We start from the raw sequence: 24,973 nt of genomic DNA, 5'->3' as shown, positions 1-24,973 counted from the left end.
CTTCTTACCTGCGTTCCAAGGGTTTCAAAACGCAAAGCTGCTTCAGAATTGCCTGGGATGCATGGTAAAAATATAGATTACTGGGCTGTGCCCCAGAGCTACCGAATTGGAATTTCCAAAGGTAGGGCCCAGGCATCCGTATTTTAATGAACACTATGGTATATAGTTAGATTTAGCAACCACTGATAATGTTTTAAATTAAAGTTGCATTATTAGATTGGTATTTTAAAGATAACTCTGAAGGTACTACTAAAATGGACTGCGAATGTGCGAAATTAGAAAAAGGCAGACCTACAGCACACTACAGTAATGATGCACTCATTTATTCCACAAGCACTCACTCAGAAAACATGTGCCTACAGTTCACAGGAGAGAGGACAGCCTGAACAGGGTCCCAACAGTGTGAACGGAGACATTTAAAAGACAGAACTGGCAAGTCCTGATGATTCAGCAGATCACAGGGGAAGGCGGAGAGAGAGCAAATCCCAGTTTCCGTCAGTGACTCCCAATATGGATAAGCACAGAATAAAGGGTCCCTGGGTCCTACCCCAGACCTACCGAGTGAAGGGCTTTGGAGGGTTGCGCTCAGGAGTTTCTGTCTTCAACACGTGCCCCTGATGATTCTCGTGCGGTCAGTCAGGCAGCAACGTGGGACAGACAACTGGGAACCGATGTCTTAGATGATAATTTCCTCCCCCGAGGACAAGACAGGAGGAACAAGTTTGTGACTGGCATGAAAACAGTTTTGCTCTGGAAATACCAAGACTAAGATAAACCTGAGTAACACATCTAGATCATGATGTCTAGTGGACAGTTAGAAATGTAAATCTGGAGTCCAGAAAAAAGATCAACTAGACAGAGGTCAGGGTTGGACAGATCTGGACACCATTCGTGCATAAGCTACGGATGAGGCCCTGGGAGAGCGGGTAAGGTTACAAATGGAGAAATGATGGATGGAAAAGTGGCTGAGAATGGACATCTGGGAACAGAGTGGGCAGTGAAGGGTTAGAGTAAAGGAAGTGCAGGAGGCTCGTTCAGGAGGTTAGAGAAGGGCTGGGAAAGCAATGCTTCAGAAGCCAAAGGACAAGAGTTTTCACTGATAAAAGGAATCACGTGGACAAAATATTATAAAATGGTCCAAAAGGAAAGAAACTAAGAAGAATGATAAGGTGAGGCCTTTAGGAAGTCTGTGGTAACCTTTAAGAAAGCAGTCTCAGTAGAATGGCAGGAATTAAACTAGAAGAGCAGTTATACACCACTTCTTAAAGAGAAGTTGAGGACAAAGGAAAAAAAGATGAATCAGTGGCTTGAAAGAGAGAGAAAGTTCTTTTGGAGGCCATTTTTATTTTTAAGAATGGAGACAACTTGAGGTGTTTTAAAGAAAAGAAGGAGACAGGAAGGGAGAGGCGCGTGGGGCACACGAGAAGAGACGGTGGACCGAGTACATTCCAGATGAGGCAGGGAGGGTGGTACCAGCCTCTAAAAGGAGGCTGGAAGGAGGAATGACAACAGAGAGGGTCTGGAGGGACAGACAGGGGCACTGAACATGTCTTTGTTGTTGTTGTTGAGTAAATGATGATTATGTCACCATTCTTATTAGGAAAGAAAGTGAAGATGTGGCTGGAGCACGAAAATGAGACGCGGCGTCCCTGGGGATGATGAAAACGCTGGCAGGTGGTAACAAAGGCCCAGAGGAAGGCCTTTCACTTCGTTTACCCGATACATATATAAGCACTCTTGGTGGCAGGCAGCGTTCTGAGCACTTCACATACATTAACTCAATTACTCCTCGTAACAGCTCCATGAGTTTGAAAGGCTCATCATCCTCATTCTACCTACGGAGAAACAGGCACAAAGGCTTTAGGGGACTTGCCTAAGCTCGAAAGTGGCAGGACCAGGACTGAAATCCGCACGGTCTGGCCCCAGAGTCCCGCTCTTGACTACTCTGCTGCTTCTTCAATACAACACCCACATGTCTGTAATGCAGCCAAGAGGAAATGGGATCAACTTCATCTTGCGCTCTGAGGAGCTTAGGAAAGCGGGGCCAGGAGGAGGCAGCGTAAGTGCTGTGAAGAGCGCACACTACAGGAAGTTGGGGTCACTTATGAAAGGGTGGCTGTGATAACAGTGGACTTCCCACCAGTCCAACGGTTCCGACTTCAAAATACGCCTCAGCCCCTAAACTCCTCTCCGAATTCCAAGTGTTCAATGCACCTTAGTGGTCTGGCATCTCACAATCCTCCCTCAAGCTGTAAATGCCTGAAGCTAAGCTCTGCTTCTGCCCCGCATCAGCTTCCTCGTGCCTTCCCCGTGTCTGTCACAGCACAGTGTAGAGAAAAAGCTGCACCAGAGAGGACTTCCTCACCATTTCCCCCAGCACCTAGTTCAGTATCTGGCACACAATGGATGCTTAATAAATATTTGTTGAATTTCAGTTTATTCTCCCAATCTTAAAATTGTCTCCGACTTTGGCTTCACCTGCTTTCTACATCCAGTAAGTCTCAACATCCTGTGTTTTGCCTACATGCCTACTCATACCTTACTGTTCTCTTAACCCCTTTTCACTATTGCTGTAGAAGCTATTCTAATAAGCTACTGTGCATCTTAATTTTTGCTTCTCCATTCTCAATCCAATACAATCTTACCGAATTAGTCATTTAAAATACTATCCTTCTCACATTGATCTTCTGCTCTAAAATATTCAGTCTCTTTATTCAAAAAGCAGTAATGAGATGCCCAACCTGCCAGAAACTGTGCCCTTTCCAATTGAAAGTAACCCCTATTTCCTCAGAACACCCCCACTAATGGTCTATTCATTCCAGTCACCCCATCTTAAACAGCTAGTCATTATTTTCTCATGCAATAATGCCTCATCTCACCCAAAGGCATACAAGTTCTTGAGGGAGGAGGACGTTTCTTTCACTCTTTCCCCTACTGGACGTGCAGCACGTGCGGGGCACAGAGCAGCAGCACCCAGCATTCAGAAAGAGAACAGACACATCGTCCTTGATGGATTCTGGTTTGGTCCGTTATCCTATTTTATTATTTAATCTTTATATTATATTGAAAAAACTTTAATGATTCTTTCCATATTACTCTACTACATACAACAACTTCCAGGGTAATTTTTATGTCAAATAAAAATAAAGACTAATTTTACTTAATTCACATATAATTTCTAAAAGGATGCAAGTCTTTTATCTTTACGTACAAGACCGAATTTACATTCCAATCCCCAAACTGTACTAAAAAAACATCTGTTTTATTCTTATTACAACTCTGATATTTGTACCAATTCATTCAATTTAGAGTTTGCTTCAAGCTGATATAAAAGCTGTAGTACTTCTAATACAGCAAATCGTCCGAGCTTTGCAAACACTTTCTATATCAGAGACACTCCTAACAGCTGCACTTCTCATGTCGACATACTGCTTGTAGGTCAAGGCTCTAAATGCTGCAATATTTTCAGCATCTAAAATCCTGCTTTATGCTCTCCTCCTTGCTCTGCTGGTCTTTAAAATCCGTAAGAACATGATATCCAATTCCTAATTATCTCTAAGACCTAACCAAGCAAAGTTTAACAAAACAAAAAATATCTAAAATAAGAATCAATTATTAAGAAAGAAAATCATATACTTTGCAGCAAAGAAAGTTATAAATAGGAACCCAAATTCCAATTCTGATTATTCTCATTAAATTAGTCTCTGGAACAACTCACTGCCCCTCCCTTGCCACCACCAGCTTCTTCTCATGAATTCATTCATTGAATAAATAGTTATTCCCAATGTCTAAAATTGAATAGATATTATGGTGGATGCAGCTAACATAATGGTGAATAAGTTAGGCACAGTCCCTGGCCTCTCAGAGCTTACAGTCTAGTTAGGGGAAGACAGACAATTAAATGAGAAACTATAAGACTATATGTCAAGTGCCATGACAGGTAAGCTATAAGATACCAAGGGAAAGCATAGGAGAAGCACCTAACATGGGAAAACAGAGTATGGGTAAGCCACGGGGTGGCGGGGGGAATTAGAAGCAACGATCTTGAATCTGAGACCTGAAAGATGGGCAGGCAAAGAGGAGAGACAATAAGGTTGGGAAAGGGGAGACAAGAGAACACACCATAACTGAGGGAATGAAAGACAATCAATGTAGCTGCAGCACAGAATCCAAAGTTGGAAATGGTGAGAAGGAGACTAGAGAACAGGGCAATGCCAACCACTTAACAGTTTTAAGGGAAGTATGCAATGTTCAGCAACTCTTGGCTGAAGTATAGGAAACAGAGGAAACGAGGAGAAGCGGGGAAACCACTCAGCAGACTATTTCTATTACCCAGGTGAGAGATAAAGGCTTGAACTAAAGTAATGAAAAAGAGACCAAATGAAAGCAGACAGACTCAAGAGACATGTAGGAGATGAATCCGCAGGACCTGATGGCTGGAAGCTCACGAGAGAACCATGTCTGTTTTGTTCCCTGCGCACCCTCAGGCCTAATAAGCACCTAACACACAGTAACTGTGAACAAGCGAATCAAGAAAAATAAGGAGCCACAGATGTTACCCAGGTTTCGCATAACAGCTGGGTAGAGGGAGGTGCCATTTACTGAGAGAGGAAACACAGGAACCCGTGAATATGCTGGGTTTGAGGTACCTGTGAGCCATCCAAGGACAGACAACGAGAATGCAGGTGGATGGCCCTTACAAAGCTGAGGAGAAAAACAGATCTTCCTGGAAATGTTAAATCACGGCAGCCTCAGTGGCTCAGCTAAACTACAGTTGATAACTGGCACTTTTCTGGGGGGAAAAGGCACTTTTTTTCTGGCTGTGTTGGGTCTTCGTTGCTGCACGCGGGCTTTCTCTAGTTGCGGCGAGCGGGGGCTACTCTTCGTTGTGGTGCGCGGGCTTCTTACTGTGGTGGCTTCTCTTGTTGCGGAGCCCGTGCTCTAGGCGCACAGGCTTCAGTAGTTGTGGCTCGCAGGCTCTACAGCACAGGCTCAGTAGTTGTGGCACACGGACTTAGTTGCTCCGTGGCACGTGGGATCTTCCCGGACCAGGGCTCGAACCTGTGTCCCCTGCATTAGCAGGCAGATTCTTAACCACTGCGCCACCAGGGAAGCCCAGAGGCACTTTTAAAGCATACTATGTGTGACATGACTCAAATACCTTTTAAACTTCCCAGGGTTATTAACTAATGGCTCTAACATCAAAGATATCAAAAAATTAATATTCATTCCTGATCTTAGAACAGTTAGCAAATAATCTTTCATTTCTTGACCAAGGTGATGGTAACTCAGGCCTTTGCTTTATAAAAATCCATTGACTATATATTTTTGTTTTACATATACTTTTCTGTATGTGTATTAAATTTTGCAATAAAAAAGGTTTTTAAAAACCTTAACTAGAAATAAATTGCTTAACCAAAAGAAGCTATTAAAAACAAAGTAAACATCATATTTAATGGAGACATATGACAGACATCCTAAATAAAGACAGACAACAGATGGAAGATGCCTTCCATCACTATTATTATTCAACACTCTTTGAGGTTCTGGTCAAAAAATGCAGACCAGAAAAGGAAAGGTTTAAACTTTAGAGTTTTTGCAACAAATGGTGCTGAGGCACCTGGACATTTGCATGCAAAAGAATGAAGTTGGAGCTCTACCTCACACCATATGAAAAACTAACTCAGAATGGATCAAAGACCAAAATGTAGTAACTAAAACTATAAAACTCTTAGAAGAAAATATAGATGTGAATATTTGTGACCTTGGATTAGTCAATCACTTCTTAGATATGATATTAAAAGCACAAACAACAAAAGAAAAAAACAAATGAATCCGCCTGCCAGGGACTTCCCTAGTGGCGCAGTGGTTGAGAGTCCGCCTGCCAATGCAGGGGACGCAGGTTCAATGCCCCGGTCTGGGAAGATCCCACATGCCGCGGAGCAACTAGGCCCGTGTGTCACAACTACTGAGCCTGCGCTCTAGAGCCCACGAGCCACAAGTACTGAGCCCACGTGCCACAACTACTGAAGCCCACGCGCCTAGAGCCTGTGCTCCACAACAAGACAAGACACTGCAATGAGAAGCCTGCACACTGCAACTAAGAGTGGCCCCTGCTCCCCACGACTAGAGAAGGCCCACACACAGCAGTGAAGACCCAATGCGGCCAAAAATAAATAAATAAATTTTTAAAAAAGCAGCTTAAACTGGTTAGATAATATGAGGAAAACGCCATTCAGAACATCAATAAAACAACACAATACTGTCTGGGCAAACATGCCATCATTATGTAAGATGTTAACACTAGGGGCAGCTGGGTGACGGGTATACAAGCTCTCTCTGAACTAGCTTTGCAACTTTTTTGTAACTCTAAAATCACTCTAAAATAAAAGGTTTATTTAAAGAAAAAGATAAGAACATGACAAAACAAGCCACAGGGAGAAAAATATTTATAATGCATATCAAAACAAGGACTTATATCCAGAAAATATAAAGAATGTCTACAAATCAATAAAAAGACAAAAAATGTTTTTAAGTGCCAAAGATTTGAACTAGACACTTCTCTCTCTCTCTCTCTCCCCAAATGACCAAAAAATACTGAGAAGGTATTCAACATTATTAGTCACTAAATGCAAATTAAAACCACAATGAGATAACCATACACAAATACTAGAATGACTAATATTCAATGACTAAACAACAACAAAAAAAGACTGACATTATCAAAAATTAACAAGGATGCAGAGCAAACAGAACTCTCATTCATGGCTAGGATAGTGTAAAATGCTACAACCACACTGGAAAACTGCACGCTGTTAATAAAGTTAGAATTTTACAACTCTAGGACCCAGCAATTTCATTCCTATGTATTTGCCCAAGAGAAATGAAAACATATGTCTATGAAAAGACTTACAGAACAACATTCATAACAGCTTTATTCATAATGGACACCAACAAAAGAGGAAATAACCCAAATGTCAATCAACAGGAGGATAAGCAAATTGTGGAATAGTCACACAATGGAATACTACTCAGCCATACAAAGGAATGGATAAACCTCAAACACATGTTCAGTTGAAGAAACCAAACATAAAACAGTACACACAATATAATCCATTTTAAGAACAGTCAAGACTAATGCAGAATGATAGAAATCCTAACTATGATTCCCTGGGGAAAGGAGGTTCGAGAGGAACTTCCAAGGATGATGAAAATGTCCTGTTTCTTGATCTGGGTGATGGGCACGTGGTTGTATACACTCTCAAAACCCATCAATTACAGACTTAATATCTATGCATTTTTACTACAAGTAAAATATACCTCAATTTTTAAAAATGAGAAAGTGAGGACAGTTCATCTATCATTTTTAGATAGGATGGCCAGGAAATGCTTCACTACAAAGGTGACATTTGAATAAAGACTCTGCGGAAGTCTAAAGAAAAAAAAAAAGCCAGCCATGGGGATATCTGACGTAAGAGGATTCCAGGCAGAAGGAACAAGAGATGCAAGGCCTTTTAGGGAGAGCAGCAACTGGGGTTCCTGAGAAACAGGGAGGCCAGGGTGGCTGCAGTGGCAGCCAGTGTGACAGAACAAGGGGGAGACAAGTTCCGAGGGATAACAGGGGATGAGCTCACACAGTGCCCGGTGGGTCACAGTAAGGCCTCGTTAAATACCGTGGTCTTCGTCTTAGGACTGACGGAACTTCACCAAGTGCCTCCTAAGAATCAGGCACTGAGTTCAGATAGCTTAACACAAAGCTTAGGTAAGTAGCAAAACCAGGATTACAACCCAGGTATATCCGATTCCAAAGCTCATAATCTTAATCATTTTGTGTACTAATGGTGTACTAATGAATTGTTTTTTCTTTTATATAATTTCATTTTAATGTTATGTTGCTTAGCAGTAAATATACAGATGAATAAGTCAAATGGGAAACCAATACTTAAAAGAACTCTTAGATTCATTTTCTTGGAATGTGAATAATTATCCCATGATGTTTCTATTATATTGAAGTTTTTTAAAGAGAAATACAACCATATGGTATCATCCTTCTTCAAAAGTTCAAAAGGAGTTAGAGAACATTCTGCTTTTTCTTGAAGTTATCTTGCAAACAACCACGTTTTCAGAGACAGAGAAGAATATCAAGCAGAAATCTGACTTGTTTTATAAATAAAACATTTCATCATATTTTATTTCTGTTCCGTGCTTACGGTACTCTTTCAGCTGCTTTCCAGGCCTCAGATTGCTCATTTGTAAAAATGACAAAGGTGGATAAGATGTTGTCCTCTAAGGTTCTTTCTGCTATGGTGTCCTGAAACTTGATAATCCTATAACAAAACAATATATATGGCCAGTCCTGCAACTCTGCATTAAAGTGCCCCTCTAACAAGTCTTTTCCCCTAGTGGTAGCCCCCAGAGCTGAAGCCATTACTGACTCTTACCCCTGAGCCAGTGAGGCCAAAGGGAGCTGCAGAGCTAGGAAATCCACAGAAGAGACAGCAAAATGATTAATGATTCGGAAACTGATCTTAAATAAAGGGATGGGTATTAGATCAGAATAAAGAAGACTGGATCAGAGATGGCTGATTATCTAAAAATATACAAAGGCAAATTGTAGATAATGATCAACACTCTCTCCGCACTTTTCCTATGAACAGGGTAATAGGAAATGGAGTCAACGCTTAACAGGAGCAATATGGACTAGACTGTGTGTTTAAACCTGTGAGTTTCCCAATCCCTGAGGGCAGGGACTATGCCATCTTTGTATCCCAGCATCTACTATAGGATCTGGCATCTAAGAAGTACTCAATAAATACTTGGCCCAAAAAAAACCCAAAAAAACTTAATAAAGGATCATTTAAATTTTTAAAGATCCAAACCACAGAAGTGCGTTATGGAGACAGAACGGGAAATTTCTCTTCTTTTGATATTTTTAAAAAAAAAGAAAAAGAAGATACAGTAATAGCCTTCGTAACAATAATGTAGATACTGACTTATGCTTCAAAGTTATTTCCCATTCAAAACCCTTGAGCCTTGGTGATCCTGTCGGGGACGGGCGTTAGCAAAGAAAGAGCTTAAGCAAGGCACACAGCGTCTCCTTGCACCTGACAACTGGTGCCAACCATGACCATGAGTCCATGCCTGCCACAAATACCCACTGAGCACTGAGAGTCCCAGCAGGAAGACTCTCCTGACGCCAGTCCTGTGCCCAGCGCGGCAGTCGGGAGACGCGAATAGGATGGGCCTTTTCACCTGGCCCCTGTGCTGCGGGAGCTCTCCAGCAGGGAAGAAGGCTCTCAGCAGATGAAAAGCAGCTTGGTGACCCTTCAGAACCATTTCCATCACCCCTGGTGATTTACAGTGAGATGAGTCATTCTTCTGACCTCATTTTCCATGCTATTTACCGTCAAGAGGGGACAATCTAAACATGCCTCAATACGAGAGGCATGATCACAAAACTGTGAAGCTGCATCCAAAGGACCCAAACATAATGTGTTTGGCACTTTAGAGCCACATCTCATAGCTAGGCCAGCCGACTTTTAAAATGAATGAATGAAAGAATAAAAATAACTAACTAAAAAAAGACACCTGGAAAAATGCAGAGAAGCAGAAAGAGAGTAAACCTGCTTCCCATGAAATGCCCCATATAAATAAAACACAGTCTGTAAAACAATACACCCTGCTGTGAAATTCCCATTCAACTAGAAGGGCAGACCTCTCCTTGCCGACCAACCCAGTCTCCATTTGAATGTTCCAAATGTCACTTCCATTTTCAAAGATGAGCGCATCATCTGCCCACAGCTGACTGATACACCCAGAATGGACACTCCTCTCTTCCCGCCTCCCCCCTTATAAGGCAGGGCCCTGGGAAGGAAGTCTCTCTTCTCCCCGTACAGCCAATTTACTCTACTTTTTAGTTTTCTTTGGATCCTTTCCTTCGAAGTTGTCTTTTATGATAAAGCTCAAGGGCTGGTGGTGACACATTGGGGGGCAAGAAACCACAGTACTGAACCAGAACTTTGAACAGTATATCAAAATAGGGGGAACTTCAGCTAAGAGTTAATGAAACAGATTTGAAAAGGCGATAAAGTTTACCCCACGGTCCTCGTCACTGACAAATCTTTACACACGAAGGCACTGATCTGTATTTGCCGAGCCCCACGTCAAGCCGTGCACAGTCAATACACTACCCTGACCTGTGTGAGCCATTTATTCACAAGGTTCACAATTTACACGCTTTGAACCGGTATTTGGTATCCCGAGTAGAAGGTCAACACAGGGAGATGTGATGATGATTAGAAGAATGTATTGATTAATAGAATTCAGGTCTAGTCAAGGCTGGCTTGAAACTTCAAAATTCTGTTTAGGCCACCAATGGCCACTAAACCACAAAGAGATAACTTGATATTAGGTACCTCCTGACAGAAGTATATACCACCACCTATGATGTACTCTTGCCAAAAAATTCAAATCTGAATCAGATCAAATCTCTGGATCTTATCATCAGTTTATAGAAAATACAGGAGACAAAGGAACATGTTAACATTATAAGCATGCAGTCAGCAGAATCAAGATTGTGGGAAACTCTACAGTACAAATAATTCAGTTTTTCAACAAATAAAATGCAGAGGAAAAAAAACGAGGAGGAAACTATAGATTAAGAGAGTCTTAAGGTACCTATCAACCAATGCAGACCTTATTTGAATAAACCAACAGTAAAAAAAAAAAAAAAAAAAAAAAATTCATGAACCACCAGGGAAATTTAAACACTACTGAATACCAGGTGTGTTAATGAAATTGTAATTGTTTTTATTTAAATTCCTATCTCTTACAAATACATATTTACAAATAAAATTATGTGATAATTAGGATTGGCTGTAAAATAATCCAGTATATTGGGGATGGGGAGCGAAGGATCTAAAAATGAAACAAGACTGGGAATGAGTTGACAACTTTTGAGAATTCATTATACTATTCTATTTTTGTATTTTGAAATATTCCATAATTTAAAAGTTTAAAAATGAAAAGAAAGTAGGTCACTAGACCAAAAATTCATATGTAAAAGCCAGGTTTTTCCAGATATATCATGGATATTCAGAGCGTGGCACTGTAAAATATTTTCCGAAAATTGCATTAGAACATGATTCCAACAGATTGCCACGGTATTATGATGTTTAAGTATACTAAGAACTAAATCTTTTCTAAATTCTTACATAAACCCATTCCATAAGTACAATGTAGTACAACACTGCATCAGAAACTACATACAGATCAATTTTCAATATTGAAAACTAAGGCTTCAGTTTTCCAATTAACTTGACTTACGAAACAAATACACACTCTGCGTGCCTGATAAAACTTCAAGCCCCCCAAATTTACTCAAACTGGTTACAATCTAAAATCTAAGAAACATTTTTAAATTATACTTCAAAAGCAGAAAAAGAAATAAATTCAAAGCCAAAAAGAGTCAACAATTTGAGCGAGCTTTGTTTAGTAACCCAAATGTGTTTTCAATTCTTTGCCTTATACAAAACTCTGGGTCGAGATCGTTTATCTGGATTTATTGAACGACTAAAGATTAATTAAAGATCTCAAACTTCCCTCTTCCACCATCTTTAGGAAAACAGGATCATTTTCATCCTCAAGTACAGATGAAAACAGTTGCAAATGCTGATGAATGTAATACTCCCCTCCAACCTCCAAAAGCCAGAATGCTAAAATAGAAAATCACTATATGGGACTTCCCTGGTGGTGCAGTGGTTGGGAATCCACCTGCCAATGCAGGGGACACAAGGTTCGAGCCCTGGTCCAGGAAGATCCCACATGCAGCCGAGCAACTAAGCCCCGTGTGCCACAACTACTGAGCCCATGTGCCACAACTACTGAAGCCCGCGCCTAGAGCCCATGCTCTGCAACAAGAGAAGCCACGGCAATGAGAAGCCCGCACACCGCAAGGAAGAGTACCCCTCGCTCACCCCAACTAGAGGAAGCCCGTGTGCAGCAACGAAGACCCAATGCAGCCAAAAATGAAAGAAAGAAAGAGAGAGAAAGAAAGAAAGAAAGAGAAAGGAAGGAAGAAAGGAAATCACTACATTGCCAATTTCCTATTATAAATGATAACAGTAACCAGGTATTCTGGAGAGCATTCCCCAAATTCTATTTAGATTCTAAGATGTATCAATTGCTATGTAACAAGAAGCACAGAGTCCGGCACATCTATTCATTCAGTAAATGAATGTGAAAGAATAAACAGCAGGTGAAACAGTTTGCTGGCACTAACCTCCCTGTCACGGCTCCACTAAGGCTGCCTTCCAGTGACAGTGCTAATGAGTGGGAAATGGGCCAAAGCAGAACTGGGAAATAAAATAACCTAAACTAGCTAGTCAGCCCTTCAGTAACAGGAATGCAACCTTCCTGCCTCTAGTGCCAGGTTTAATATCCTAAAATATTCGTCACTCATAAATTATGAAACCTCTTGAACTAACCGGAAACCAGCCTTTTAGGAGTCTTCTCATATACTTTGGGCCCTAATTTACAGCTGTAATCACACTGATGGTAGATCTTTTTTTTTTCCCCTTCCAAAAGTCAACAGAAAGACTAACAAGTTATCCCTAATAGTAAAAATGTCATATAATCTCCATGAATAGTCCTCAAAACACCTTCCCACTGAAACTGCTCTTTCAAAAATTATAAATGACCAAATCTAAGTTTTTTTCAGGCCTCTTCCTCCATTTCCTTTTACATTATTGACCATTCATTCCTGAAACTCCTCAGTATCACTGTGCTTTCTCGGTTCTCCTCTGCATTAGTTTCCTCTTGCTGCTGCAACAAATGATCATAAACTCAGTGCCTTAAAAGTACATGTATTCACCGTCTCACAGATCTGGAGGTCAGAAGTCTAAAGTCAGTCTCACCGGCGGGGCCAGCTCCTTCTGGAGGCTCTGAGGGAGGACTCTGTCCCCGCGCCCTTTTCAGCTGCACGAGGCTGCCCGCCCGCCTTGTCTCTTGGCCCTTTCCTCAACGGCTCCAGCCTCATTTCTGCCATCACATCTCCTACTACTGACCGTTCTGCCTCCTTTCACAAAGACCCTTCAGATGACATTGGGCTCATCTGGATAATCCAGGCAAATCTTCCCAGCGCGAGATCCTAAATTTAGTTACATTTGCAAAGGCCCTGTTACCAGGTAAGGTAAGAGCCACAGGTCCTGAGGATTAGGTCCTGAGGGGCATCACTCCACCTACCACCTACCCTACAGCTCTAACCGGAACTTCTGCCTCCTCTGCTGCCACCGCATTGTGCTTTTTGCTCTCCTCTTTCATATTTTACCCCATCCTCTTCACACTCATCCCTTCAACTCTCACCTTTATGCTAATATCCAAGTCTCTCATTTTAAATGTGAGAGAACCGGAGCCTAGATGGGAGGTGATGACGGGCCTTGAATCACACAGATGTCGACAGGATATTTCTATGTGGATGTCTTCAGAGCAGCTCAGTCCAATGCGGGACTGAATCCTATTCCTGTCTGAATAACACAAGTCTCTCAGACTCAGGCTAGAACTGTATTACACTTTTCTCTTCTCTATTCTCTCAGCTGGTTCCTTCATCTCTGTCCCTCCATCCATTCTGAAATCCAATTACAGCTTCCTATTCCTAAAACACTGCTATGGTTGGGTTACCTCTCCTGCTCAAACCCACCATTCTCTACTAAGGATTGCATCCCCCCCATCCCCACCCCTCCCGACACGTCCATAGGGACTCCCCTGCGCCCTCTGCCTACACACCACACCCATTCCTGCCTCTCACCCTGAACTGCCTTCCTCTGTCCCTCCACTTAGGAGTGAATCATACAATGTACCCCTCTAAAAGGAATTGTTTTTTTATTTATCTATCTCCAAACCAGACTGAGTTCCTTGACGGCAGAAACTGTGCCTATCAGCAAACATATACAGTAGTTCCCCCTCCTTAGCCCTGGTTTCACTTTCCTCAGTCACCTGTCGTCAGAAAATACCAAATGGAAAATTCCAGAAATAAGCAATCCCTAAGTTTTAAATTGACTGCCGTTCAGAATAGCTGATGAACTCTCCCGTCCACCCGCTCCGCCCCACCCTGTCCAGAACACCCAGTCTGCATACACTGCCCACCCGTCAGTAAGGAAATAACAGTACCATGGACCCTTGAACAGCAGGGGTTTGAACTGTGCAGGTCCACTTATAGGGAGATGTTTTCAATAAACATGTACTACAGCACTGGACGATACCCAGGTGGTTGGATCCACAGATGTGGAGCCCTGGCAATGCAGGACCGGCTGTAAAGACACACACAGGCTTTCTCTCGCAGGGTCAGCACTCCAACCCACCCGGGGTACGTACATACAGGGTTCCACACTGCACGCGGTTCCAGGTGTCCACTGGGGATCTGAGCTTAAATAAATTCCAGCTCTGCAATTCATTACCTGTGTGACCCTGGACAGTGTCTCAGTTTCCCCATCTCTGTAAAATCCAGACAATGATAAAGTACATATCTCGTGAGTTCTTCTGAGTATTACTCACAAGTTAACATATCAGAAGAACACAGAACAGTCCCTGGCTCAGAGTAAATAGCATCATAAATAGTGGGAGCTATGATCAGTACTTTTACCACCTACTGCTGCTGCCACTACGACTACTACTAGTATTATAACTGTTATTGGAAATGACTCACCACTACATGACTATTAATATGGCTTAAAAAAAATAACACAAAGTACTGGTAAGGACGGGAAGCAACCAGAACTCAGACACTGCTGTTTGGAAGCAAAATGGTGGGGCCACTTTGGGAAACAGCTTGGCAGCTTCCTTTAAAGTTAAACGTTCATTACCACGTGATGCAGTTGCCCCACTCCTAGGAATATAACCAAGAGAAATGAAAAATTATGTTCACACAAAAATGTGTATGCAAATGTTTATGGTGGCTTTATTCATTATTACCAGAAACTGTAAATAACCTCAACGTCCTTCAACTGGTGAGCGGATAAACAAACTGTGGTCCATCCATACGTTTCGGAACATCTCTCAGCAATAAAGACCAATGCGCTACAGACACACACAACAACATGGATGAACCTCAACACATGACAGCAAACGAAAGCAGCCAGATTCAAAAGGCTCCATACTGTACGATCCGTCTACATGGCATCGTGGCTACAGGAACAGGAAACTGAGGAAGGGCTGCCAAGGGCTGGGGGCGGGAGGAGGAGCCGGCCGCGAGCACAGAGCAACCCTGGGCGCAACGAACGTGCTCCGTATCATGACTGTGGTGGGTACACAGCTGTGTGCACTTGTCAGAACTCTACATTTGTAAAAGGTGAATTTTACTGTATATAAAGTACACTTTAATTTAAAAATATAAAAATAAGCAGGGACTCAATTTTAATTTACCAATAAGACCTGTCCAGCCCTCTACCTTTAGCAGAACTGTGCGCCATCTACACACAAACTACAGCTTGGCTATTGGAAAATACTCACTGAGAAGATTCCAAAGCCCAAACGATAGTATATAGCTACTCTACAGGACTTTAAGAATGGGGAACAAAAATTTGGCTAGGGAGCAAATACAAGTCACTTGCATCTGTACTCCCCCAACCCCCCCCCCAAAAAAAACCACCATCAAAATAAACCTAATTTCCAAATCTGGCTTTGAGTTCCATTATGGCACAGCAACTTGAGACAAATACTCATAAGGCAAGTGGCCAGGTGGCCAACATGTTCTGAAGGCCTCCTATTAACCAATGTGAAGAGGTAAACTACCAAAATGACTCAGGATGACTGTTCTAGATCCACAATAAGAAAGACGCCAACAGGTTTTCTTAATCCCAGATTACCTTGTGCCCCTAACACTAAGCAAAATTCACCAATATACAGGATAAGTCCCTTCACACATGGAACTATAAGACAAGTAAATAATGAACTTGGAATAAAAGAGAAAAGATTAAGAATACTAGTTTTATTCTAGTTATAAAATAAACAAGTCATCGGAAACAGACTCACAGACTTAGAGAATGAACTTATGGTCACCAGGGAGGAAGGGTGGGGGAAGGGATAGTTAGGGAGCTTGGGACTGACATGTACTCACTGCTATACTTAAAGTGGATAACCCACAGGGACTTACTGAATAGCACAGGGAACTCTGCTCAATATTATGTGACAAGTTAAATGGGAAAAGAATTTGAAAAAGGAGTGGATACATGTATATGTATAACTGAATCACTCTGCTGTACACCTGAAACTATCACAACATTGTTAATCAACTATTCTCCAAAACAAAATAAAAAGTTAAATAAATAAATAAATCACAGGGATGTAATGTACTGCAAGGTGATTACACTCAATAACATTGTAGTGCATATTTGAAAGTCGCCAAGAAAGTGTATCTTAAAATTTCTCATCACAAGGGAAAAAAAACTAACTTTGCATGGTGACTAGATTTATTACCGTGATCATTCCACAGTGCACACAAATATTGAAGCAAATGCTGTGCACCTGAAACTAATATAATGTTAAATGTCAATTACACCCCAATTAAAAAAAGCATACAAGTTTTATCTTATAAGTCGGCACACATACATACTATTTGGAATTGAATTGAACATGTAATCATCTTAGTGTTCTTCTGTCTCCCTCTGAATATAAACTGCTCTGTCTTTCTTCCTTCCCTCATCTATCCCTACCTCCACCTCTCTTCCAGGGAAATAGATAATTTTCATTTCCCTGAGGATACAGGGTCAGATTGAGGCAGCTCTAGAATGACAGAGGCTGCTAGGAGTTGAATTCCAGTCTGGGGTGACCCTGAGGGTCCAAACGTTGACTCTAAGACTGTTACAAAACCAACCTGAATTCTGAGTCAAGCACAGTATCATTCTAGTCTCCTAGGTATCCCTCCAAATGAAGACTGATCAGCCTGACCTAGTGTTAAGATACACGTGTACTGACATCGGTGCCCTCCCCACACCCGCATAAACATATGTGCCAATATAATACACTCCGAAGGAAGAGCGGGCATCATTTTAACAAGTCCCAGAAAACCTCCTTTCCAAAGGCAAGCACTTGCCTCTCAGTACCCTGATAATTTGGTAGATACAGTTCTAAGAGCCTGTACCTGGACCTACAGTACCCAAGATCATAATGCTAAGGATACAAGATAGGTGCTAATAATCGACCTTACAAAATAAATAAACAAATAAAAGGAAAATTTTAAAAGCACCAGCCCACACAGAATTATTAGCCCACATTTCATGCCCTGTAATATACACACATAAATAAAACGGGAATTCTTCTGTGAGCAAACATGTGCTTCCAAGGGTTACATAATCAGATTAACGCCCTTTTCATTGATGGCTCTACATACACACCAAATCTTAATTTATTTGCCCAAGTTTGGTTAGACTGCATCAGTTTCCAAGGCTTTCATCAGAGTAGGCCTAATCTTTGAGACATTTCTTATCCCAGTCTATTTCAAGCATTATTAATAGGCCCCCTGGAGCTTATCTTTGACTCAAGCACCTCGTGGCAGAAGCAAAGGCTGCCAAGAAAGAAAGGTCTCTAAGTCAAAAGGAGCATCAAGGCGCCACAACCTGAAGTGCAAAACATCTATTGTAACCTTGTGGGCGAAGAAAACTCATCCCCCCAACATCTTCTGGGAGTTTCTTCCAATGTGCCCAGGTAATAGTCCACAGCTGGTCAGGAGGCTGCGGCCAAAACAAGAGAGATTGGAAGCAGTCATCCTGAGAGCTCACATCACACTTGTACAGCAGGGGGGTATTTTAACTAAGTAATTCATGGAAGTGTACCACTCTCCGCTTCACGGGACAAGCAGTCATTCACTCGATGGCTGTTCAGCCTCTGGCGGCTCCAGCCTCACATTTTGAAAATAATCTTGTATGTATCTTCAGAGTTCTTCAGACATGGGAGAAACATACTGTAACTCTGCAGAAACTGACTTGTAAAAGGATTCCTGAGCCAATATAAGCCCCTGTCTTGATTCAAGCAAAGGGACGGTCTCTCAACATAAGGTTTGCTTGATCTCACATCTTCAAGCAGCTTAATCTTTAGCTGAATTTCCTAGTATTGAGTATACCTGGTCAACTCAACTCACCACCAGCCCTGTAAATAGGGAGGAATGCCATAGTGCACCGGGAGGTGTTTCAAAGAAAATTCCACAGCTGTCATCTCTTCCTCTCCTATTTCAGAAGATTGCGGAATGTGAAAGAATATTAACTGAGAGAAGTTGCACTTCACAATCTGGGGTGGTAATTAAGAGAGAAAGAAAGACACTAAGGGGACCAGTCTCAGGAAAAGGGGTCAGAAAACTGCTTTCCTGGTGTGGGAAGGAGACCTACCAGGAGTAACCTCAAAGTAGGTGCTTTTCTCAGAGCATTGTTTTTTGTTTTTTGTTTTTTTTCTCAGAGCATTGTTAAAATGTGTGTGGTAAGGGCCAGGCTCAGCTGGCAGAGTCACCTTAAAAGAAACAGGGCTACTGAGTTATACTCAGAAAACTGTGCTTCAATAAAGAACACGTGGAGACTAGAAACAGGTTTCTACTCCTCTAGCCTCTAGGACCCCTTCAAGTGTTTTCTTTCAGAATCTAGACCTCAATCTCATCATCCCAAATACATCTGAAAACTAAAAATTCATCCTCTCAAAGGGCTCAGAAATTTAAAATAATGCACGTGGCTCTCTTGAAACAGAGAAGGACCCTATGGTCTATGCCCCCCATGTCCTCAGCCTGCCTTTTGTCTGTGGAATAACTTTAGTCAAAGAATAAGTTTAATCAGAGAAGTGAGAAAATGCAGAAACAAAGGAAAACAGTCAAAGGAGACCAAATAATAATAGTTTAGTCCTTAAGCATGGTCAAGGACCTTCAGTCCCTCCTCAAGGGCTACAGATAATATTCTGAGCCATATCCTGTGAGCTGTTTACTTTGTAGATACTGAAACCCCCGCCAGCTGGAAGAAGTTAACTACATGATGACCAGGCTGTAGCCATGACCTAAGCTGCCACAATTCTGAGAACCGGCCTCAAGAAATGGGAACAAACCGACCCTGGAACTGAAGCCTAACTGTACTTAAAAACAATCAAGATGACGCTGATCAGACCACCGATGATCAATTTCAAGATGACTGTCAGAGCTGACTGTGCTGTTTCTGCATGTAGCCCCCTCCCTCTGCCTGTACATCCCTGAAACTCCCCCGTAAAAGCTCTTGGCCACTGATTGTCGGTGGGGGGAGTCGGCCTTTAGGCAGGCGTCCACCCTCTGCCCCACCCCCCCTCCACTTGCTGGCATCCAAAGTAAAGCAAACTTTCCTTTCCACCAAACTTGCCTCTTTATTGGCTTGCGAGCAGCCGGACCCCACTTTCGGTTACACTCTTTTGTGTCCATCTTATTTATATTCAGCTCCTTATTAGGTGAGATATACAGCTCTGGAGCTTAAATCTGAAAAATCCATGCCTAAGTGCAACTTCTCGCCCCTGTAATCTCGCACAAGCAACCATTTTCTAAGCTTCAGATTCCTCAACTGTAAAACGGTTATTATAACAACACTACCTGCCACACCTACTTCAAAGGATCACTGCTGAGATTACATGCAGTAAGACATATAAAATAATTTTTTAAAAGCAAAGGACTACACAAATGTTGGTTGCTACCTTAGGTGGGGCACTGTTAAGAGCATGAAGAAATGCATATAACAGGTTGAAAAGAAGGTTCTTTTATCTGAAAAAAAAAAAAAGGACTGCAAACATGGTGAGGACGAATTTTAAGGTACTGGCTAATATGTTCAGGTAAGTGGTATGACGCGAACTTTATTATTTATAAGCGGATTCTCATGCCAACACATCCACTTTGCACAGACAGCAGAAGGAAAACGAGATTAAGAGTGGGTGTCCAGCTCTCGGCTCACCGAAATAACTGATGGAGTTCCACGTGGAGAGGGAGGGTGGAGTTAGTCATGACAGCCACACAGAACATGGTTGCATAAGAGGGGGAAAGTGAAGGTGTTCGTACCAAGCACAGAACTAACTGTCAAGTTACCCACAGTCCACAGATTACAGCCCGATCCGGGGCGTGTCATTTCCACAGGGGGCTTTAGGGGAAAAGAAAGAAAGAAAGACTATTCCACGAGCATCAAGCAAACCAGGTGATTCCGCAGGTTGGTTCTCCGCCGGCGCGGGTAACGCTGGCGGGGAGAGCGTGAGGTCGGGGGCTCGCGAGTTGGGCCCGCGGGACACGGAAGCTGCCTTCGAACCATCGCAAACCAGAGGACGCGGCGCGGACCCAGACCCGCCAGCCCCGGCCCGACCCCGGACTCGCTCCCGGGAGAACGGAAAGCCGGCTTCCGAGAGGGAACCGGGCAGGCGGCGCGGGCGCGCACCGGGGGACACCGCGCCGACTGGGGGCGGCGGGATGCGGACACTGCCGGGCGGCGGGGACCCCTGCCACGGGGGGGGCGGAAGGCGGTTCGGCCACCGGCCCCGTGCGCTCACCTGGTGCAGGGCGGTCAGGCCGTCCACGTTGGCCGTGTCCACGTCGGCGCCCCGGGCCAGGAGCCGCCTCACCTCGTCGGTGTCCCCGCTAGAGCAGGCGGCCAGGAACACAGCGCCGTCCTCGAAGCGGACCCGCGGGCCCCCGCGCTGAGCCTGCGGCGGCAGCTCCGCGCCCGGCCGGTCGGCGGGCTCTTGCTCCGTCAGCGAGCCCCGCCAGCGCCGCAGCTGCTCGGCCCGCCGTGCCCGCGCCGACTCGGCCCGCTTCCCGCCCAGGTGCTCCATCTCCGCCATCGCCGCCGCTGCTGCGGGCCGCCGCCGCAGCCGCCGCCAAGCGTCTCAGCCGGGAGCGGAGGGCGGAGACCCGCGCGCGGCCATCTTTACTGCTCCGCTGCCCGCGCCGCCCGCACTCCCTCGCGGCCTCAGCACGCAGGCGCGGCGAAGCCCCGGTTGCATCAAGGGACTTTGTAGTAGGAGATCCGCGCGCCCCCCTTCCCCCGGGCGCACCCGCGCCCAAAGGGAACTACAAGTCCCTGGATGCATCGGGAAAGAGGCGCGGCCCAGGGGGGGGACTCCCTGCTTGGCCGCGGACGCGCGGGGTCACCTCTGCCCCGAAGCGGGAGCTGTCCCCCGCCCGAGGCACCTCCGCGGGCTTGTTGGGAGTCGTAGTTTATTCTTGTTCTGACTTACAGCTAATCTCGGCTCCCTAACTATCACGTCAGTCTTTTGAAGTGGAAAAGGGGTAGGTAATTATCCCTACTTTCTATTGGGGAAAACTGGACGGAAAGTACCCGAAACTCTCAAAACCGTGTCCTGGTTGTAAATGCAGAGCTTTATTAACGTTGTAATTTAGAACGCATTAACAGGTGGCCCTGAAGAGATCCTGGGATTGATGCTCGCAGGTGTAGTGGGAAGCGCATTCAAGTTCAGATCTCCTCCCAACAAGTTACTTGACTTCTCCGACCCTGATTTGTAAGATGGGAATAATAATACCTTAGGGAATTCCCTGGAGGTCCAGAGGTTAGGACTCGGCGCTTTCACGGCTGGGTGCGCCGGTTCAATCCCTGCTCGGGAACTAAGATCCCACAAGACCCGGCGCGGCCAAAAATTAAAAAAAAAAAAAACAAACTCACAGGGTGGTCGTGTGGAGCGGATAAGATAATACATGCAAGGATATCTAGTACTATCTCTGTGCGTATACCAGTTCACAATAAATATTAATTTCCCTTCTGTCTCTCTCCTCTTCTACCCTTTACATGGATCTTAAGTTTACTTGGGAGGCATATGTGGGACATATATCCCGTCTTCCATGATTTTTTTCCCAAAGCTACAAAAAAATACTATGGTGCAAACACAATATTGTAAGTCAACTATAGTTCACTTAAAAAAAAAATACCATGCACGTCCTAAATTCCTAAGGCAGCACGCAGGCCATTTTCATATTCACAGTGAACTTGGTTATTAAAACCTGTCAGGTTGACTCAGTAACTTTAAGTCCCCAGGGCTTTAGCCCTGGACAAAACATAACTGTTTTCCATTATGATAGAGAACATATACAATTATTAGGTTCTTTGAACTTTCCTGTATGGTTGAAGTTTTTCATTTAAAATAATGTTGCAAAAATGATTAGGTCGTTGTAAAGGGAAACTTTACTATGTTCTATCATGTGCCTCAATTTCCCCTGAGACAAGCCAAGAATCAAATGAAAAAGGGACATATAAATGTAAATTATTATGTCTAATAATACTACGTCTATCCATATATGCTTTAATTAGGTATCCTTGAATTCTTTATAAATACTAATTAAGTCATACATCTTTGAGAACTGTGAAGAACAATGTGCATAAAAAGATGTAATACTGTATACTTTATATAGCCATATTTTCCTTGCATTAATTGAGTCACCATAGAACTTCTCATGCCTCATCATCTATTGGAATTAAAAATTCTGTATGAGGTTTACTTTGTAACTTGTCAGCATGGAACCTCTTCGTATTCCAACTCAGCCTCTTGCTGATAATTAAAATTGTTCACAAGCTCTCAAATAGAACTGTCCCTATAGAATAAAAGAAATATTGATATTAAACCAGATAGGAAATAATACTTAGCTAGGAACCTAACCCTCTTCAAGAAACTATTATTAGCTGAACTCTGCTAGTCTGGCAAGGAAACAAGAAAGTAAGAGAAGGGCAAGTTTTCAAATTTCAGCAAATTGCTGAAATCTCAGGAAACAGATCTCTGACAGCAATCCACGTGCACCATTTTAACATTATGATCCTGGTACACAATATCGGCTCAAAAAAAGTATGTATAATTGGACCATATATTTTACATACCGGTTTTCTAATAAGGATTTTTAAACTAGGGTAAAATTTTCATAGATCGATAATGTTATACTTCTTCTGGCTGTATTCTTTTCGCATTCAGAATCAGGAAAGAAGAAACATCTGGTTCCAGTTGTAAAAATAAGCTAAAATTGGCCAAGTCCAAGTCAAATCCATACTTTCCCAAGAGGTATAAACTTAAATCTCAATAGGAAGAATTCAGTCTCAATACTAGGAAGTTCCAGGTAGTACTTCCTTACTGTATCTATTTTACTTGCTTTTTTCCTGAGGTAGTAAGAAAATGATACCCTCTTTGGAGATTTTAAAGAAAAATATAAGTAGTTAAGTTCCTTACATAATTTAAGTGCAAACCTACCTGAAAGGAGATGAATCTTCCAGCTATGTGATTACGGAATTCAGTGATAATTATTATAATCTAATTAATTTAACTAGCTCAGCCAAAGAAAAGTTATGCCACCAAAAACAAAACAACAAATCAATCTGTGTATAATGATATGAAAAGCTTTTCAAAATTAAAATCATCTAAGTTTTTTTTCTGAAACGTCTTCCCCCAAGCAGGGCTCTCTGAGAGTAAACTTAAACAATAAATTTATACAATTGTTTACTACCATTAAACAAACATGAGCGTTTTAGATTTCCTAAATATTCTAAAGAAAAAAATATTTTATATGCAAGTGAATAAATCCTGACAAATAATCCTGTGTATAAGTAAAACATAATTTTTATACTTTTTTCTTCCAGTTTTACTGAGATATAATTGACATACAGCACTGTATAAGTTTAAGGTGTGCGGCATGATGATCTGACTTACATACATCATGAGATGATGACCACGGTAAGCTTGGTGAATAGCCATCATCTCATATAGATAACAAAATAAAAGAAAAAGAAACAGCTATATTTCGTGATGTGAACTCCTAGGATTTACTCTCTTAACTGTCATATATAACATACAGCAGTGTTAATTATATTTATCACATTGGACATTATATCTCTAGTACTTATTTATCTTATAACTGGAATTTGTATCTTTTGACCACCTCCATCCAATTCCCCTGCCTGCGGTAAACCACAAGTCTGTTCTCTTTTTCTATAAGATTTGTTTGTTTGTTGAAGTATAATTAACCTATAAACTATGTCAGTTCCTGGTGCACAACATAGTGATTTGGTATTTTTACACATTACAAAACCATCACCACAATTTTTGAACTTTTAAATGTACTAAGTGCACCAGCTATGATGCACATACTCTGTTGTATAAAGTGAGGAAACTTTTATTAAATAATAATTTCCCATACACTTAAAACATGAACTACAAATTAGAATACTCCATTCTTTAAAGCAATGACACCGGTTCAGCTTATGAAAACCTTTCAGCGTGGCCTCTGTTCCCACCAGTTAACATACCTCCCTCTGGTGGACAAACAGAGACTGTACATTTAGCCCATGGAGTTCTTTCTGTTTTTCTTTTTTCTTTTATCCAGTTTTTTCGGTTTGGCTTCCAAAACTACAGGTCTTTGCTTGTTTTATCATACTATCTCTCCTTTCCACCAGACTCAACACAGTGCCTGCTTTTTCTAAGAGACATTTTTAAGACTCGATTCTCAGAAAACCACCCGAGAAAGTAATCAATTTCAGCTCCGAAGACAGAACTGTAATTGGGACACAGTTACAGTTGGGGTGGAAAATAAGAGAAGACATTGAAGAAATTAAAATTGAAAATATCAGTACTAAAATAAGCAGCCAACTCCAGAATTAAGACAGAAAACACTTCCCCACTGAGTAAATGCTAACAGTAGGTGCGAACCCGACAGCTAACTGGACAGTAACAGGATTCCTTTCTGGTTCGCAGCTCCCCTCGTGGCTCACTCCCACAGCCGACGTGAGGCCCCGGGAGCGCCGCGGACCGTCCTGGAGAGCGCGGGTCTGCGGGGCAGAGAGGACGCCCCACGCAGCGGTCACCGGGAGCCACAGCTACCGAACGCAGATCCGGGCTGAACGCACAAATCCCGCAGCGGTCGGACTGTACCGGTCCGCAGGTTTAGGAGGATCGGCCGCCCCTCCCGTGGCCGGAGCAGGAGGCGAGGGTGGGTGCGGCCTCCGGCCGGCAGTGC

The 24,973-nt window shown here is 42.8% G+C and overlaps 1 protein-coding gene and 1 long non-coding RNA gene across 18 annotated transcripts in view; one reads left to right on the top strand and one right to left on the bottom strand.

Annotated features, from left to right (window-relative positions):
- Positions 1 to 20,918, bottom strand: part of PPP1R12B (protein phosphatase 1 regulatory subunit 12B) — a 197,353-nt gene extending 176,435 nt beyond the window's left edge. For 16 of the 17 annotated variants that reach the window (XR_007476031.1, XM_049706871.1, XM_033415970.2 and 13 more), the window contains exon 1: positions 20,518 to 20,918. Coding sequence is in view for 15 of the 17 variants with exons in the window: in XM_049706871.1 (XP_049562828.1) it covers positions 20,518 to 20,808 (291 nt within the window). In the remaining 2 variants the exon portion in view is untranslated. The remainder of the gene's footprint in view (positions 1 to 20,517) is intronic. The other variant, XM_049706897.1, reaches the window with a different exon arrangement.
- On the top strand, positions 19,962 to 24,846 carry LOC125963741 (uncharacterized). Its single transcript, XR_007476136.1, has 3 exons — positions 19,962 to 20,183; positions 23,601 to 23,694; positions 24,712 to 24,846. It is a non-coding gene; the product is annotated as an uncharacterized LOC125963741 (long non-coding RNA).
- The last annotated feature ends 127 nt before the right edge of the window (positions 24,847 to 24,973 follow it).

This window comes from Orcinus orca, chromosome 1 (assembly GCF_937001465.1).
Source record: "Orcinus orca chromosome 1, mOrcOrc1.1, whole genome shotgun sequence".
NCBI classification, from domain to species: domain Eukaryota; kingdom Metazoa; phylum Chordata; class Mammalia; order Artiodactyla; family Delphinidae; genus Orcinus; species Orcinus orca.
This window is presented reverse-complemented; position numbering and strand designations above follow the sequence as displayed.